The 15,906-nt window shown below is 36.0% G+C and overlaps 1 protein-coding gene across 1 annotated transcript; it reads left to right on the top strand.

Annotated features, from left to right (window-relative positions):
- The first annotated feature begins 1,963 nt into the window (after nucleotides 1–1,963).
- On the top strand, nucleotides 1,964–8,450 carry LOC143264386 (uncharacterized). Its single transcript, XM_076531301.1, is given in 7 exon segments — nucleotides 1,964–1,967; nucleotides 4,157–4,212; nucleotides 4,215–4,242; nucleotides 7,280–7,320; nucleotides 8,220–8,338; nucleotides 8,340–8,401; nucleotides 8,404–8,450. Coding segments are annotated over 7 exon segments (357 nt in total).
- The last annotated feature ends 7,456 nt before the right edge of the window (nucleotides 8,451–15,906 follow it).

Genomic DNA, 15,906 nt, shown 5'->3' with positions numbered 1-15,906 from the left:
CGTGTCTTATATGAGCTCCCCACTCTTCCGGCAGGTCCGATCTCTGCCGCATAGGAAGGCCTCACCATGGAGAACACACCTGGTTTCTTCTATCGAGTCAGCCGGCTTGCTAGCTATCCTCATTGATGATACGATGCTTTGTATATAAGAAAGCCTGCTAGGGTTCACTAGGGAAAATTAGGGTATTGGGGTACAAGGTAGTGGTGACACTAGTTGGGCTTCTGGATGGTCTTGGGGAGTTTAGAAATTTTTTAGGGTAGGATTTTGGGATTTTGAGGATTTTATTGTGGATTTAGGGATTTTGAGGATTTTATTGTGGATTTAGGGATTTTGAGGATTTTATTGTGGATTTAGGGATTTTGAGGATTTTATTGTGGATTTAGGGATTTTGAGGATTTTATTGTGGATTTAAGGATTTTGAGGATTTTACTGTGGATTTACGGATTTTGAGGATTTTATTGTGGATTTAGGGATTTGGATATGTGGATGTTTGGTTAGTTGGAAGTTTAGGGAATTTGGAAAGGTGGGAGTGTGGGGGAAATTGAGTAATTGAGGATTGATTGAGTAATTGGGGGATTGGGAGAATTTGGGAAGTTGGAGTTTGGGAAGTGGTAGAAGTTGGGAATCTAGGGAGATAGGAATGGGGAGAGTTGGGAATTTGAGGAGTAGAGAATTTTGGGAGATGGGAGCTTGGGAAATTGGGGAAATAAGAATGGGAGAATTGGGAATTTGGGGAAATAGAAATGGGGGGAATTGGAAATAGAAATTTGAGAAATTTGGAATCTGGGGAGAGTGGAATTTGGAGAGAGTGGAATTTAGGGAATTTGGAATCTGGGGAATTTGGAATCTGGGGAATTTGGAATCTGGAGAATTTGGAATTTAGAAGATTGGAATCTGGGGAGAGTGGAATTTGGGGAATTTGGAATCTGGAAAATTTGGAATTGGGGGAATTTGGAATATGGGGAGAGTGGAATTTAGGGATTTTGAAATCTGGAGAATTTGGAATTTGGAGAATTTGGAATTTAGAAAATTGGAATCTGGGGAGAGTGAAATTTGGGGAATTTGGAATCTGGAAAATTTGGAATTGGGGGAATTTGGAATCTGGGGAGAGTGGAATTTGGGGAGAGTGGAATTTAGGGAATTTGAAATCTGGAGAATTTGGAATCTGGAGAATTTGGAATTTGGAAAATTGGAATCTGGGGAGAGTGGAATTTGGGGAATTTGGAATCTGGAAAATTTGGAATTGGGGGAATTTGGAATCTGGGGAGAGTGGAATTTGGGGAATTTGGAATCTGAGGAATTTGGAATTTGGGGAATTTGCAATTTGGGAAACTTGGAATTGGGGGAAATTGGAATCTAGAAAATTTAGAATTTGGGGAAATTGAAATCTGGGAAATTTACAATTTTGGGAACTTTGAATCTAGGAAATTTGGAATTGGAAAAATAAAAAATTTGTAAAAATTGTTAATTTAAAAAATTTGAAATCTGCAATCAATAGAAAGCACCCAAAAACTAAATCTCCCTACTCTCCCTATTTACCATGCACACAACAAAGTAAGAAGAGCATCACAAATGTCCTTCAAGCAAGCTTTTTTGCTTTCCAGACATTTCTTCAGCGTCATCACGCTGTGCGGCTATAAAGATAATGCGGTACGATTAATATTGATTGATTGATACGTAGGTATCCCTCTTTCTTTCTTTTTCTTCCTGTTTGCGATTCAATGTTACCCGAAGCAAAAAAGGAACTTGTTCTTGCGTAATGGATGAGTAATTTGATTCATGTTTTGATATGGATCGTCGAGTGGAATTTTATGGGAATCACTGATCGATCAGATCGATCGGGATCACTTTCTACAATTATTTTCTTACTTTTTATTATGATAATCTACTACCTTGTGGCTTGGTTTTACGAAATATCCTGCTAGTTTGTCCTTCGGAAAATATATGACTTCGGCGAATTATGATGGGTAATTGTGGGAGAATGTTTGAGAAATATGGTGTTTATGATTCAACTGTTTTGCGGTTTTGTGGGTGTGGTGGTAGGGGAACTTGGTATGGGAGTTGATGAATGAGTGGCTTTAGGGAATTTGAGAAATTTAGAAAATTTGAGAAATTTGGGGAATTTGGGAATTTGGGAAATTTGGGAAATTAGGGAAATTAGGGGATTTGGGAATTTGGGGAATTCGGAATTTGGGAAATTGGGAATTTGGGGAATTGAGAATTTGGAGAATTGGAAATTTGGGGAATTGAGAATTTGGGGAATTGAGAATTCGGGGAATTGAGAATTCGGGGGATTGAGAATTTGGGGAATATTGAATTTGGGAAATTGAGAATTTGGAGAATTGAGAATTCGGGGGGTTGGGAATTTGGGGAATATGGAATTTGGGGAATTGAGAATTCGGGGGATTGAGAATTTGGAAAATTGAGAATTTGGAGAATTGAGAATTCGGAGGATTGAGAATTTAGGGAATATGGAATTTGGGGAATTGAGAATTTGGGGAATTGAGAATCTGGGAAATTGAGTATTTGGGGAATTGAGAATTTGGGAAATATGGAATTTGGAGAATTGAGAATTTGGGGAATTGAGAATTCGGGGGATTGAGAATTTGGAGAATGTGAAACTTGGGGAACTGAGACTTCGGAGAAATGGAAGCATTGGAAATTAGGAATTCGGGAATTTATGAGTGATGGAATTTGCTAGTTCGGAAAATTGGAATTTTGAGAATTTGAGAAATTTAGAAAATTTAAAAAATTAAGATTTTATAATGTCTAAGTTTCTCATACAGAAATTCTTTCAATACTCCCAATAAATCCGAACAATATGCAGTATCATTGACAGTTACATAGAAAAGTACACTTCACTGATTTCCTTGACCTTGATATGTGCATGGTCTCAGGGTCAACGTTCTGAGTAATATCTCCTATACAACCATGTCCGACTTAGGTTTCCAAGGTGTCTCCATCTACAAAAACTGATATTTCCTACTATATAATAAGAATCTTCATATATTACATAAATGACATATATGAAGATAATATTACGAAGTAACCCACTTTGTATACTAAACATCCTCACCTCTATAAATAACTATGAATCCTCCATAGGTAACTATAAATTCTCTATGAGTAACTATAAAGTAACTGCCTAAAGTAACTCTCTATAACTTTGGAGAATGGGGAATTGGGGAATTGGAAATTTGTGGAATTTGGAATTTGTAAAATTTGGATTTTTGGAGAAATTGGAATCTGGAGAATTTGGAATTGGGGGAAATTGGAATCTGGAGAGAGTGGAATTTGGGAAATTTGAAATTTGGGGAATTTGGAATTTGGGGAATTTGGAATTTGGGGAATTTGGAATTTGGGGAATTTGGAATTTGGGGAATTTGGAATTTGGGGAATTTGGAATTTGGGTAATTTGGAATTTGGGGAATTTGGAATTTGGGAAATTGGAATCTGGGGAGAGTGGAATATGGGAAATTTGAAATTTGGGGAATTTGGAATTTGGGAAATTGGAATTTGGGGAATTTGAAATTTGGGGAATTTGGAATTTGGGAAATTGGAATTTGGGGAATTTGGAATTTGGGGAATGTGGAATTTGGGGAATTTGGAATTTGGGGAATTTGGAATTTGGGGAATTTGGAATTTGGAGAATTTGGAATTTGGGAAATTGGAATTTGGGGAATTTGGAATTTGGGGAATGTGGAATTTGGGGAATTTGGAATTTGGGGAATTTGGAATTTGGGGAATTTGGAATTTGGGAAATTGGAATCTGGGGAGAGTGGAATTTGGGAAATTTGAAATTTAGGGAATTTGGAATTTGGAAAATTGGAATCTGGGGAGAATGGAATTTGGGAAATTTGGAATTCGGGGAATTTGGAATCTGGGGAATTTGGAAGTCGAATTGGGGAAGTAAACTCTATAAGTAACTATAAATCCTGTATAAGTAACTATAGAACGCCCATAAATGACAAAATAAAAAATTTACCTAAAACAATGTCATCATTCCTGTAAATATTAATAAACAACCTAATCCAAAAATTGTCCAAACATAATTTCTAAAGTATCCAACCACAATAATCGATAATTCTGTGATTCTTAACCGATCCCACAACGGCTATTGCTCTTGTTACCGATGCGATATTCTTTTGCGTTTCAGCGATCTCAAAAGAAGGCCTTCACGGTTTCTTTCACCGATTCGAGCCGCTTCACGTGATAACTCGGTGAAAATAATGGTGAAACACTGTTGATCGTTGAATAAAATTTGCTGACACTGTTTTTCATTCTTACACTCTTCGGTGTATGTCTGTGTACATGTCTCGTTACGCTTAGACACTTAGGTTAGAAACCTGGGTAACAATCAGTGGGAAATTAAGAGCGATTGGATAAGACTACTGCGTGTAATTTAGAAGATCTTTATCAATGAAATGCATTTGAGTGTGTAATCTCCGTGGTTAGTATACAGCTGAATTGTTCTAACTTTTTTACACTTTTTCGCTGTAATTATGGTTGGGTTTCGTAATGGTTATTATATCAGAAAAGTTTCAAGTCTGTTTCAAAGTATTGTTGGTTAGGTTAGGTTGGACAACTATTTTAATGAAACTGTTTTAAAAATTGATATAAATCAATGATATAAAAATTCAATAAAATTTTAACAAGACTTACATTGTTGCAATGTTAAACATTTTTTAAAATTGAAGCAATTAATGATATAGAAATTCATTAAAAATTTTACAAAGCTTACATTGTTGTAATATTAAACATTTTTTAAAATTGAAACAATTAATGATACAAAAATTCAATAAAATTTTTACAAGTCTGATATTGTAGCAATATTAGACATTTTTTAAAATTGAAACAATTAATGACACAAAAAATTAAATAAAAATTTATATGAACCTTATACTATAGCAATGTGAAACATTTTTTAAAATTGAAACAATTAATGATACAAAAAATTAAATAAAAATTTATATGAACCTTATACTACAGCAACGTCAGATATTTTTTAAAATTGAAACAATTAATGATACAAAAGATTAAATAAAAATTTATATGAACCTTATACTACAGCAACGTCAGATATTTTTTAAAATTGAAACAATTAATGACACAAAAAATTAAATAAAAATTTATATGAACCTTATACTACAGCAACGTCAGATATTTTTTAAAATTGAAACATTTAATGATACAAAAGATTAAATAAAAATTTATATGAACATTACACTACAGCAATGTCAAACATTTCTTAAAATTAAAGTTAAAGTATTTTCAAAATTTTAGAGTCCTCTAAAATGTCTCAATTTTAATCCTCAAATAATACCCTCCAATTTTTCTTGACACACTAAAAAATGTCTTCCACAAAATGCTCTCGCAACAGCTGACGGAAAAAGGAAAAGTTGCATCCTGAACGAACAAAATTCAGCAAGAAGATTCGTTTGTTTACAGAGAACAAAAGAAAAGACTTTCTATAACCAAATGTATCCTTAAAACGATCACCACACGGTTTCTCGCTTTTCCATTTATAGGGTCGCAGTTGTGCAACAAAGTGGATCGTAAAGACAGAGCGTTTAGAATTTATTATTAATTCCACGGGAATGAATAATGGAACGGTTTCTCTGTGCCCCCGTCTCAATTCGGTCCCTACTCTTCCGTTCCTTTCACTCGTTTCCTAGTGATCCTGTTGACGATTTTGCAAAACCGATCGGCCTCAAAATATTTCCATAATTTCATGGAATTTTTTCTTACTTTACATGCTTCGGAATATGTCGCTTTCGCTGAATTCGTGAAAAGCTCCAAACGAAATCCGAGCGATAATTGAACGTTTAACACGTTTAACAAGTCATTCGAAATCAAAAACACTTTGTTAATGCTTAGAAAGCGAGCATAGATTTGCTCGATGTCTTCAACGCTTTCGCTGTCGTTATGCGGCGGTTTGCAACAATCATTGGGTCGATTAGGAGGTAATCGATGGTGAAATAAATAATTTTTCGTTATGCAATCTCAGGGATTCTCTTCGTTCTCGGTTAATTGTGTTAGAAGAGTACGAAAGAATCACTAGGATATTTTTACAGGATGTCTCACAATTAGTGTAGGTCTCTGAAGTGGGAGATAGCTGACTTGACTCTGAAAAAGATTTCCCTTTGCAAAAATGGGGTATGAAGCTTCGTTTTTGAATTATTAAGGAAAAACACAGATCAATCAGAGTGAGAGGAGTACGCATGCGCATACGCGACAGCGACTGTATTAAGATAACGCGTGGTATTCCAACGCGTGATAATTCTACGCGTAGTAATGCAATGCGTGGTAATGCAACGCGTGGTAGTGCAACGCGTGGTAGTGCAACGCGTGGTAATGCAACGCGTGGTAGTGCAACGCGTGGTAGTGCAACGCGTGGTAATGCAACGCATGGTAATGCAACGCGTGGTAGTGCAACGCGTGGTAGTGCAACGCGTGGTAGTGCAACGCGTGGTAGTGCAACGCGTGGTAGTGCAACGCGTGGTAGTGCAACGCGTGGTAGTGCAACGCGTGGTAGTGCAACGCGTGGTAGTGCAACGCGTGGTAATGCAACGCGTGGTAGTGCAACGCGTGGTAGTGCAACGCGTGGTAGTGCAACGCGTGGTAATGCAACGCGTGGTAATTCTACGCGTGGTAATGCAACGCGTGGTAATGCAACGCGTGGTAGTGCAACGCGTGGTAGTGCAACGCGTGGTAATGCAACGCGACGTAATTCTACGCGTAGTAATCCAATGCGTAGTAACCCAGCGGGTGGATATTCAACGCGTAGTAATTCATCTCGTAGAAATCTCACGCGTGGTAATCTAACGCGTAGGAACCTAACGCGTGGTAATCTAACGCATCGTTAACTAACGATAGCTATCGAGAGAAGTGATTCACGCCGTATAATTTATACAACTTATTCCTACGATGATTTATATGATGTTTTTTTGAAGCAGTTAAATCATTTTCCAAGAAAGTTATTCTTGCAAATTTGAAATAAAGAAAAGAGATAATTTGTATATCTTTATAATCGTTTCATTTTAAGAAACAATTAAAGTCAGTTAATGAAATATTATTGCCTTCATCATTTAATATATTTTAATAGGAGAAAATCTGTGCTACAATTCTTAATTAAAGACTGTTTTAAAACTATGTTAACTTGAAATATATTCTAACCTCAAATTTTTCGAAACTTCACAGTTTAATAATGTATCAATTATATACTTATAAATTAATTGGTAATATTTGAATTATTCATGATGTTTATATATTATTAAAGCAACAAAATGTAATAATTCTGCAGAAATAGAAGTTTCACAGGCGTGTGAATCTTCGTAATTGAGTGACGTGTGAATTTGATGTCAGTTGGAATGATTTAAAATAATGAGCGAGAAAGTAATTCAACTTGATTAATTGCTCTTGACGCTTCCTTGGATTGTGAACACTGATTAACGTTTATTAAATTGATTCTGTCATTTGGGAATTAGCAAATAGTAACGTGGAGGCGTTGAAAGATATAACTGGTAATTAATTGGTATTTATAAATATGTAAACACAATTTGTTAGGCGATTATACACGATATACGATGTGAATGTATTAGCAATTATAAAAAAGTTAAGATTATAAGAATGTTTCTTTGTATTTTAAGATGAATTTCAAACTTTGCATTTGGAAAACTATTAATTAATTGTTAATTGTTCAAACTTTTAATCAATTGTTAAATGTTCAAACTTTTAATTAATTGTTAATTATCTAAACTTTTAATATTATCAGAAAATACTTAGACAGTATAGATAATATTATTAATAATTAATTTTCCAGTTATTTGTCCTCCAAAATGGCGTTTTTAATATATATGTTAAAACAGTGCTTTGGATCACGCAATTTATTTTTGAAAAATCATTTTCATCATATAAAATGTTTATAAAAAAAGAATAATATGCTTCAAAAAATTGTAACAATTTTTAACTGCAGAATAACTAAAAGAAAATCTGTAAGGTACAACAACAAGTTAATGAAATTGATCATACAATTAAAAATTGATCAAATGAACCATCAAAGATCAAATGTATAATAATAATATTTTCCTAAATCATTTTCTTCGTAGATTGCAAATAAATCAAAGTCCCATTGTGTTACTGGGAATCTCTAGTATAATTAGACATTATGATATTATGATTAAATATTCGAATCGAGCGAATTAACAATGAAAAAATAGAGGAAAGATTTCGTAAGGAACCGAACATACTTCCCGGAAGGAGGAACACTCGAAGCTCAGTATTTAACAAGGACTCTCACCTTGTTCCCTTGTGCAAGAAAACAGAGGACGAGCTGTTACTAAAGAAGGATTATCTCGATGCTCGGTGAGAATGGTCACAAGAGGAAACGAGACACATAAGAATGAAACAATGGTCGCCATGTTTCGAAAGTCTCTCGCGGTGTGCGTTAGCTCCTCGTTCCCCTTCGTTCTTCCTATTCTCTCTATCGAATTTAATTACTCATTAAACCCTTTAATTAATTTTGTTCGATTATGTGAGGCACCTTGCACTTCGATCGGGAACAGGCAGTGAACCTCGCTTATAGGTTAGGATTCTAAGGATGCTAACTGTATAATGAGTTTCGAGATGTTTCTGGATCTTTCTTGTGGATTATTTTGCAACTTGTGGATTATTATACAAGATGAGTATTTAGAAATTATTTGGTGCATTGAAATTGTTAATTAGAAGAAATTTTATCATTCTTAATAATATGGAAATTTACTGCAGCAGTAAATTGAAAGGTTAGAGTAGGTTAGGTTAGGTTGCTTTTTACAGTGAAATCCCTATAGCATAGATTATTTAGCTTAAGTAGTAATCCAATGCGTAGTAATTCAGTCTGTGGATATTGAATGCGTAGTAATCCAACGTATAGTAATGCAACGCATGGTAATTCTACGCGTGGTAATGCAACGCGTGGTAATTCTACGCGTGGTAATGCAACGCGTGATAATTCTACGCGTAGTAATGCAACGTGTGGTAATCCAACGCGTGGTAATGCAACGCGTGATAATTCTACGCGTGGTAATGCAACGCGTGGTAATTCTACGCGTGGTAATGCAACGCGTGATAATTCTACGCGTAGTAATGCAACGTGTGGTAATTCTACGCGTAGTAATCCAACGCGTAGTAACCCAGCGTGTGAATACCGAACGCGTAGTAATCCAGCGCGTGGTAATCCAACGCATAGTATTCCAACGCGTGGTAATGCAACGCGTGATAATTCTACGCGTAGTAATGCAACGTATGGTAATTCTACGCGTAGTAACCCAGCGTGTGAATATCGAACGCGTAGTAATCCAGCGCGTGGTAATCCAACGCATAGTATTCCAACGCGTGGTAATGCAACGCGTGATAATTCTACGCGTAGTAATGCAACGTGTGGTAATTCTACGCGTAGTAATCCAACGCGTAGTAACCCAGCGTGTGAATATCGAACGCATAGTAATCCAGCGCGTGGTAATCCAACGCATAGTATTCCAACGCGTGGTAATGCAACGCGTGATAATTCTACGCGTAGTAATGCAACGTGTGGTAATTCTACGCGTAGTAATCCAACGCGTAGTAACCCAGCGTGTGAATATCGAACGCGTAGTAATCCAGCGCGTGGTAATCCTATGCATAGTATTCCAACGCGTGGTAATGCAACGCGTGATAATTCTACGCGTAATAATGCAACGTATGGTAATTCTACGCATAGTAATCCAACGCGTAGTAACCCAGCGTGTAAATATCGAACGCGTAGTAATCCAGCGCGTGGTAATCCAACGCATAGTATTCCAACGTGTGGTAATGCAACGCGTGATAATTCTACGCGTAATAATGCAACGCGTGGTAATCCAACGCGTAGTAATCCAACACGTAGTAGCCCAGCGTGTGGATATCCAACGCGTAGTAATCCAGCGATTGGATATTTAACGTGTAGTAATCGAACGCGTTAGGTTGCAATTTACAGCGAAATCCCTATATAATAAATTATTTAGCTTGAAGATTAGGGTATTTAGGACATTTTGCAATTAAAAATTATAAAACAAATTTCTGTTGAATTCATTATTAACAATATTTTAGAAATAATATCTAGTAAAGTACTGTTTCTGTTTTGACTAGAAAAAATGCTTATTAGAATGCGCCTAAAGTAGAGGCAACTTTTCAACGTCTCCGCAAAACTGGTTGCAGTTTCCCGTTGAAAACATCCACATTCTATCACACATCTCCTTCCACTTAAAATATAATACACTTCAAAGTAATTCAATTTGTTAAACTCCACATTCCTGTATCTGACCTCGAAAAACGCACTGATTAACGTAAAAATTATTAAAGATAAGCACGCGATTAATGTTACCATAAATCACGTCCCACTTTCGATCATCATTACGTCTCTCCGAAGCAAAAAAGAAGTAATTATGGAGGAAATGCATGATGCTTTCTAGCATACTGCGTTTTTCACTGAAACTTTCAACACCTCACGATTATGTAAATATTCTGTGCATAAATCCATGTTTGATTTTGCTAATCTACGAACGAGTTTTTTTTTAGGAAAATTGTGATTGAAGTTTTTTCTTCTTTTAGGAGGAAGTATATCGTTGATTAAGGAAAAGGTAAATTTTAAATTCAGAGAAAGGTAAATTGTTGATTCAGAGGAAGATAAATTCTTGATTCAGAGAATTCATTGACTAAAGTTCAAAATAAATTATGAAACCAGAGAAAATGTAAATTCATTCAGGAAGAAGTAAATGTTTCATTCAGGAAGAAGTAAATAATGAAATAATTTTAAAAAATACTGGAAGAAAATTTATTTTGTTGCTTTGCTTTAGCAAAAGGTTAATCATTGATTCAGAGAAATAATTAACTAAAGTTCAAAATAAATTATGAAACCAGAGAAAATGTAAATTCATTCAGTACGAAGTAAATGATTCATTCAGGAAGAAGTAAATAATGAAATAATTTAAAAAAATACTGGAAGAAAATTTATTTTGTTGCTTTGCTTTAGCAAAAGGTTAATCATTGATTCAGAGAAATAATTAACTAAAGTTCAAAATAAATTATGAAACCAGAAAAAATGTAAATTAATTCAGAAAGAAGTAAATGATTCATTCAGAGAAAAATAAATAATAAAATAACATAAAAAATGCTGGAGTAAAATTTATTTTGTTGCTCTACTTTAGCAAGATGACGACGCGTGTCGACATAATAAAACCTTGACTGTAAAGAGAACAGTTTGTGCATCTCTGAAGGAAATTGCAAGATGCACAAGTCCGGTGGCAGTTGCTTATCTTCCATTTTATTATGGGCTCCTCGTTGACAGATTAATGGCGCGACACCTCAGCTATCTCGGTCGGATGACTCCAGCGTATTTTCGTATTAGAGTAACGCTTTAATTAACATGTTGCTAAAGTGAAATCCGCTATATTTCATGTGATACAATGACTGCTATTATTTATGCAGATGTGGATGTGAAAAGTATGTGCAAGTTCATTGAGACGTTAGTCAAGTGACATTGTGATGAATATTATAGAGTGGAGTGATGAATATTATTTAGTACTAGATAATAATTAAGTGGAAATTTGGGAATTTGGGGAGTTGGGAGGTTAAGGATTTGGGGATTTAGGGATTTGGAAATTTGGGAAATGGAATTTGGGGATTTAGGGATTTGGAAGATTGAAATTTGGTGAATTGGAATTTTAGAAGATTGGGGATTTGGGGGATTGGAATTTTGGTAGATTGGGGATTTAGGGATTTGGAAGATTGGAATTTGGCGAATTGGAATTTTGGAAGATTGGAATTTTGGAAGATTGGGGATTTTGGAAGATTGGAATTTTGGAAGATTGGGGATTTTGGAATATTGGGGATTTTGGAAGATTGGGGATTTTGGAAGATTGGAATTTGGCGAATTGGAATTTTGGAAGATTGGAATTTGGCGAATTGGAATTTTGGAAGATTGGAATTTGGCGAATTGGAATTTTAGAAGATTGGAAATTTGGGGATTTAGGAATTTGGAAGATTGGAATTTGGCGAATTGGAATTTTGGGGATTTGGGAATTTTGGAAGATTGGAATTTGGGGATTTAGGGATTTGGAAGATTGGAATTTGGCGAATTGGAATTTTGGAAGATTGGAATTTGGCGAATTGGAATTTTGGAAGATTGGAATTTGGCGAATTGGAATTTTGGAAGATTGGAATTTGGCGAATTGGAATTTTAGAAGATTGGAAATTTGGGGATTTAGGAATTTGGAAGATTGGAATTTGGCGAATTGGAATTTTGGGGATTTGGGAATTTTGGAAGATTGGAATTTGGGGATTTAGGGATTTGGAAGATTGGAATTTGGTGAATTGGAATTTTGGAAGATTGGAATTTGGTCAATTGGAATTTTGGAAGATTGGAATTTGGCGAATTGGAATTTTAGAAGATTTGAATTCGTTAAATTGGAATTTTGATAAATTAAGGATTTAGAAATAGGGATTTGGAGAATTGAAAGTTGAGAAAACTGAAGGGTTAACTTAGGAAACTTATTCCTCCATCTTGAAAACCGATATCAGTCCATTCTACTTTACTCTACCTAGAAAATAGACCACTCTCCCAGTCATTAAAACAACTTCCACTTTCAGCAACTAAAAATGAATATACCCAACAAAAAAGTAGATGAATGAACAAAGACGAATAAAAGAATGATTAAAAATGATAAAAGAACGATTAAAAATAGATTAAATTTGAGAGCCTCTGGTTCAGCCCGAAGTACAGAAAGTGTTGTGAGTCTGTGGCTCGCTATGACCCGGAGAGCAAGGACCTCTGGTCCTTGACGAGTTCGAGTCCACCACTTCTTCTCTTCTCTTCTCTTATTTTCTGCTCTTATCTTTTATTTTTCTTCGTTGCGGACCCTCCTGCGGTACGTCTCATCCTGTTGGTCCTTTGCTTCCTTTTTAATTGTTTTATCGCTTGCTCCATCTTTCTCCTCGCCGAAATATATTCGCTTCATTAGATCGTCTAACCGATCCATGGGAAATCCCGACTCGTGTCGAAAATCTGAAAGACTGTATTTAGATACATTTTATACAAGCTTAATTTATCATGATTATTTATAATGATTATTTATGATGATTACTAAAGATGATTATTCATGATGATTATTTACAATGGTTATATACAATGATTATTTAGGATGATTATTAATGATGATTATTTATGATGATTATTTACAATGGTTATTTACAACGATTTATTTATGATGACTGTGTAAGATGATTACTTACGATGATTATTTAGAATGGTTATTTACAATGACTATTTTCAATGTTTATTTATGATAATTATTTAAGACGATTATTTACTATGATTATTTACTATGAGTATTTACAATGTTTATTTATAATGAATATTTACTATGATTACTTACGATGATTGTTTAAAATGATTATTTACCATGATTATTTACGACGATAATTTGCGATGATTATTTACAATGTTTATTCATGATGATTATTTACAATGGTTACGTACGATGATTGTTTAAAATGATTATTTACCATGATTATTTACGACGATAATTTGCGATGATTATTTACAATGTTTATTCATGATGATTATTTACAATGGTTACGTACGATGATTGTTTAAAATGATTATTTACCATGATTATTTGCGACGATAATTTGCGATGATTATTTAGCCTGTCTATTAAAATTTGATCACGTAAGATTGACAAAAACGTGCCTGAATCCCGACACGCTCGCACCTTGTAACAAGGATGTCGAACGGGTTGCAAGAATGGTGTAAAACGATTAAACTCCTTGTTACAAGCATTGCTCAATAGGTACACAATAACGGTACGCATGTGCGTGACAATCGTCGCAAAAGCATGAAATAAAACGCTGTCACGCGAGTCGAGGTAGACAGTAGTCAAAAGAAGAAATAACTCAAGGTGTTTATGAAGCTTGTCTTCGTGGATCTTTTATTTTATCCGGGCTTTCCTACGAATGTCCTTACAGTGAATCCGCAGCTGCGTACCTTTCAGGTGCAACGGAAGAATGCAACCCTAAGTAGAGGAATTTGTCTTCCTGGAATTAACGCGGTTCTTGGTAATTTTATATCTTTTAAATATTTAGGGTTCGCTGTTACAAAGGGGACTTTTGTGGATTTTTTTCTTTTGAGGATCTTTTTTCTTTGCTTTTGGAATCAATTGTGTTGAGTTGGTGATGTTCATTTAAATGTTAAGATTCATTTAAGTAGTGACGTTCATTTAAATGTTAAGATTCATTTAAGTAGTGATGTTCATTTAAATGATGATGTTCATTTAAGTAAAAGTGATATTCATTTAAGTAAACTTTCCAAGGACAAAATCAATGTTCAACTTTCATCCAAACACCTGTATCCCAACTTCACCATGTAGATCCACACTTCAAGCATCAATAAACAATTAAAATTCCTACCAATTACCCAGAAGCACTAAAGCAATTTTCCCGCGAACAAAGTACAAAGAATATTTACGATGCTTCGAGGAAGCGAAGGGTTTCATCTCCGCCACTTGCTTCGACTGTTACAAGGTATCCTGGCAAGCATTTAAGAATACGCTATTCCGAAAGGCAGAAGAATTGCCAGTTATACCTGAAAAATATCAGTCGTGAATTTCTTTCAGCTATTCTACAGGGTGTTTCACAATTAGTGTAGGTCCCTGAAATGGGAGGTAGCTGACGTGATTCTGAATAAGATTGCCCTGTGCAGAAATGGGGTTTGAAGCTTCGTTTTTGAATTATTAAGGAAATATATGGAGCAATCAGAATGAGAGGATTACACGTACGCAGATGGGACAGCGATAGCTTTCGATAACGTAGTATTTCAACGCGTGGTGATTCTACGCGTGGTAATGCAACGCGTGGTAATTCTACGCGTAGTAATCCAACGCGTAGTAAACCAGCGCGTGGATATCCATCGCGTAGTAATGCAACGCGTAGTATTTCAATGCGTAGTAATGCAACGCGTGGTAATTCTACGCATAGTAATCCAACGCGTAGGAATCCAACGCGTAGTAATCCAGCGCGTGGATATCCAACGCGTGGTAATCCAGCGCATGGTAATCCAACGCGTGGATATCCAACGCGTGGTAATGCGACGCGTGGTAATTCTACGCATAGTAATGCAACGCGTAGGAATCCAACGCGTAGTAAACCAGCGCGTGGATATCCATCGCGTAGTATTCTAATGCGTGGTAATGCAACGCGTGGTAATCCGACGCGTAGTAATCCAACGCGTAGGAATCCAACGCGTAGTAATCCAGCGCGTAGTATTCCAATGCGTGGTAATGCGACGCGTGATAATTCTACGCGTAGTAATGCAACGCGTGGTAATCCTACGCGTAGTAATCCAACGCGTAGTAATCCAGCGCGTGGATATCCAACGCGTGGTAATCCTACGCGTAGTAATCCAACGCGTAGTAATCCAGCGCGTGGATATCCAACGCGTAGTAATCCAGCGCGTGGTAATCCAGCGCGTGGATATCCAACGCATAGTAATCCTACGCGTAGTAATCCAACGCGTAGTAATCCAGCGCGTGGATATCCAACGCGTAGTAATCCAGCGCGTGGTAATCCAACGCGTGGATATCCAACGCGTGGTAATCTAGCGCGTGGTAATCCAACGCGTAGTATTCCAACGCGTAATAATCCAACGCATGGTAATCTAACACGTAGCAATCAGAGCACCAACAACCGTCATCCACCCCCCATTTCAGTTACCTCCCCTAATTGTGAAACACCCTATATATTTATCGAGAACCCCGTGAGTGTTTTTTATGCAAATCCATTGAACGGTTAGGCATTGTGACCGGTCGTTATTCACGTTGCAGAGGTGACCCTAAAAGAATTAATATCGACGCCCTT

This window comes from Megachile rotundata, chromosome 4 (assembly GCF_050947335.1).
Source record: "Megachile rotundata isolate GNS110a chromosome 4, iyMegRotu1, whole genome shotgun sequence".
NCBI classification, from domain to species: domain Eukaryota; kingdom Metazoa; phylum Arthropoda; class Insecta; order Hymenoptera; family Megachilidae; genus Megachile; species Megachile rotundata.
Note: the sequence above shows the minus strand (reverse complement) of the source record. Positions and strands in the feature narration are given on the sequence as shown.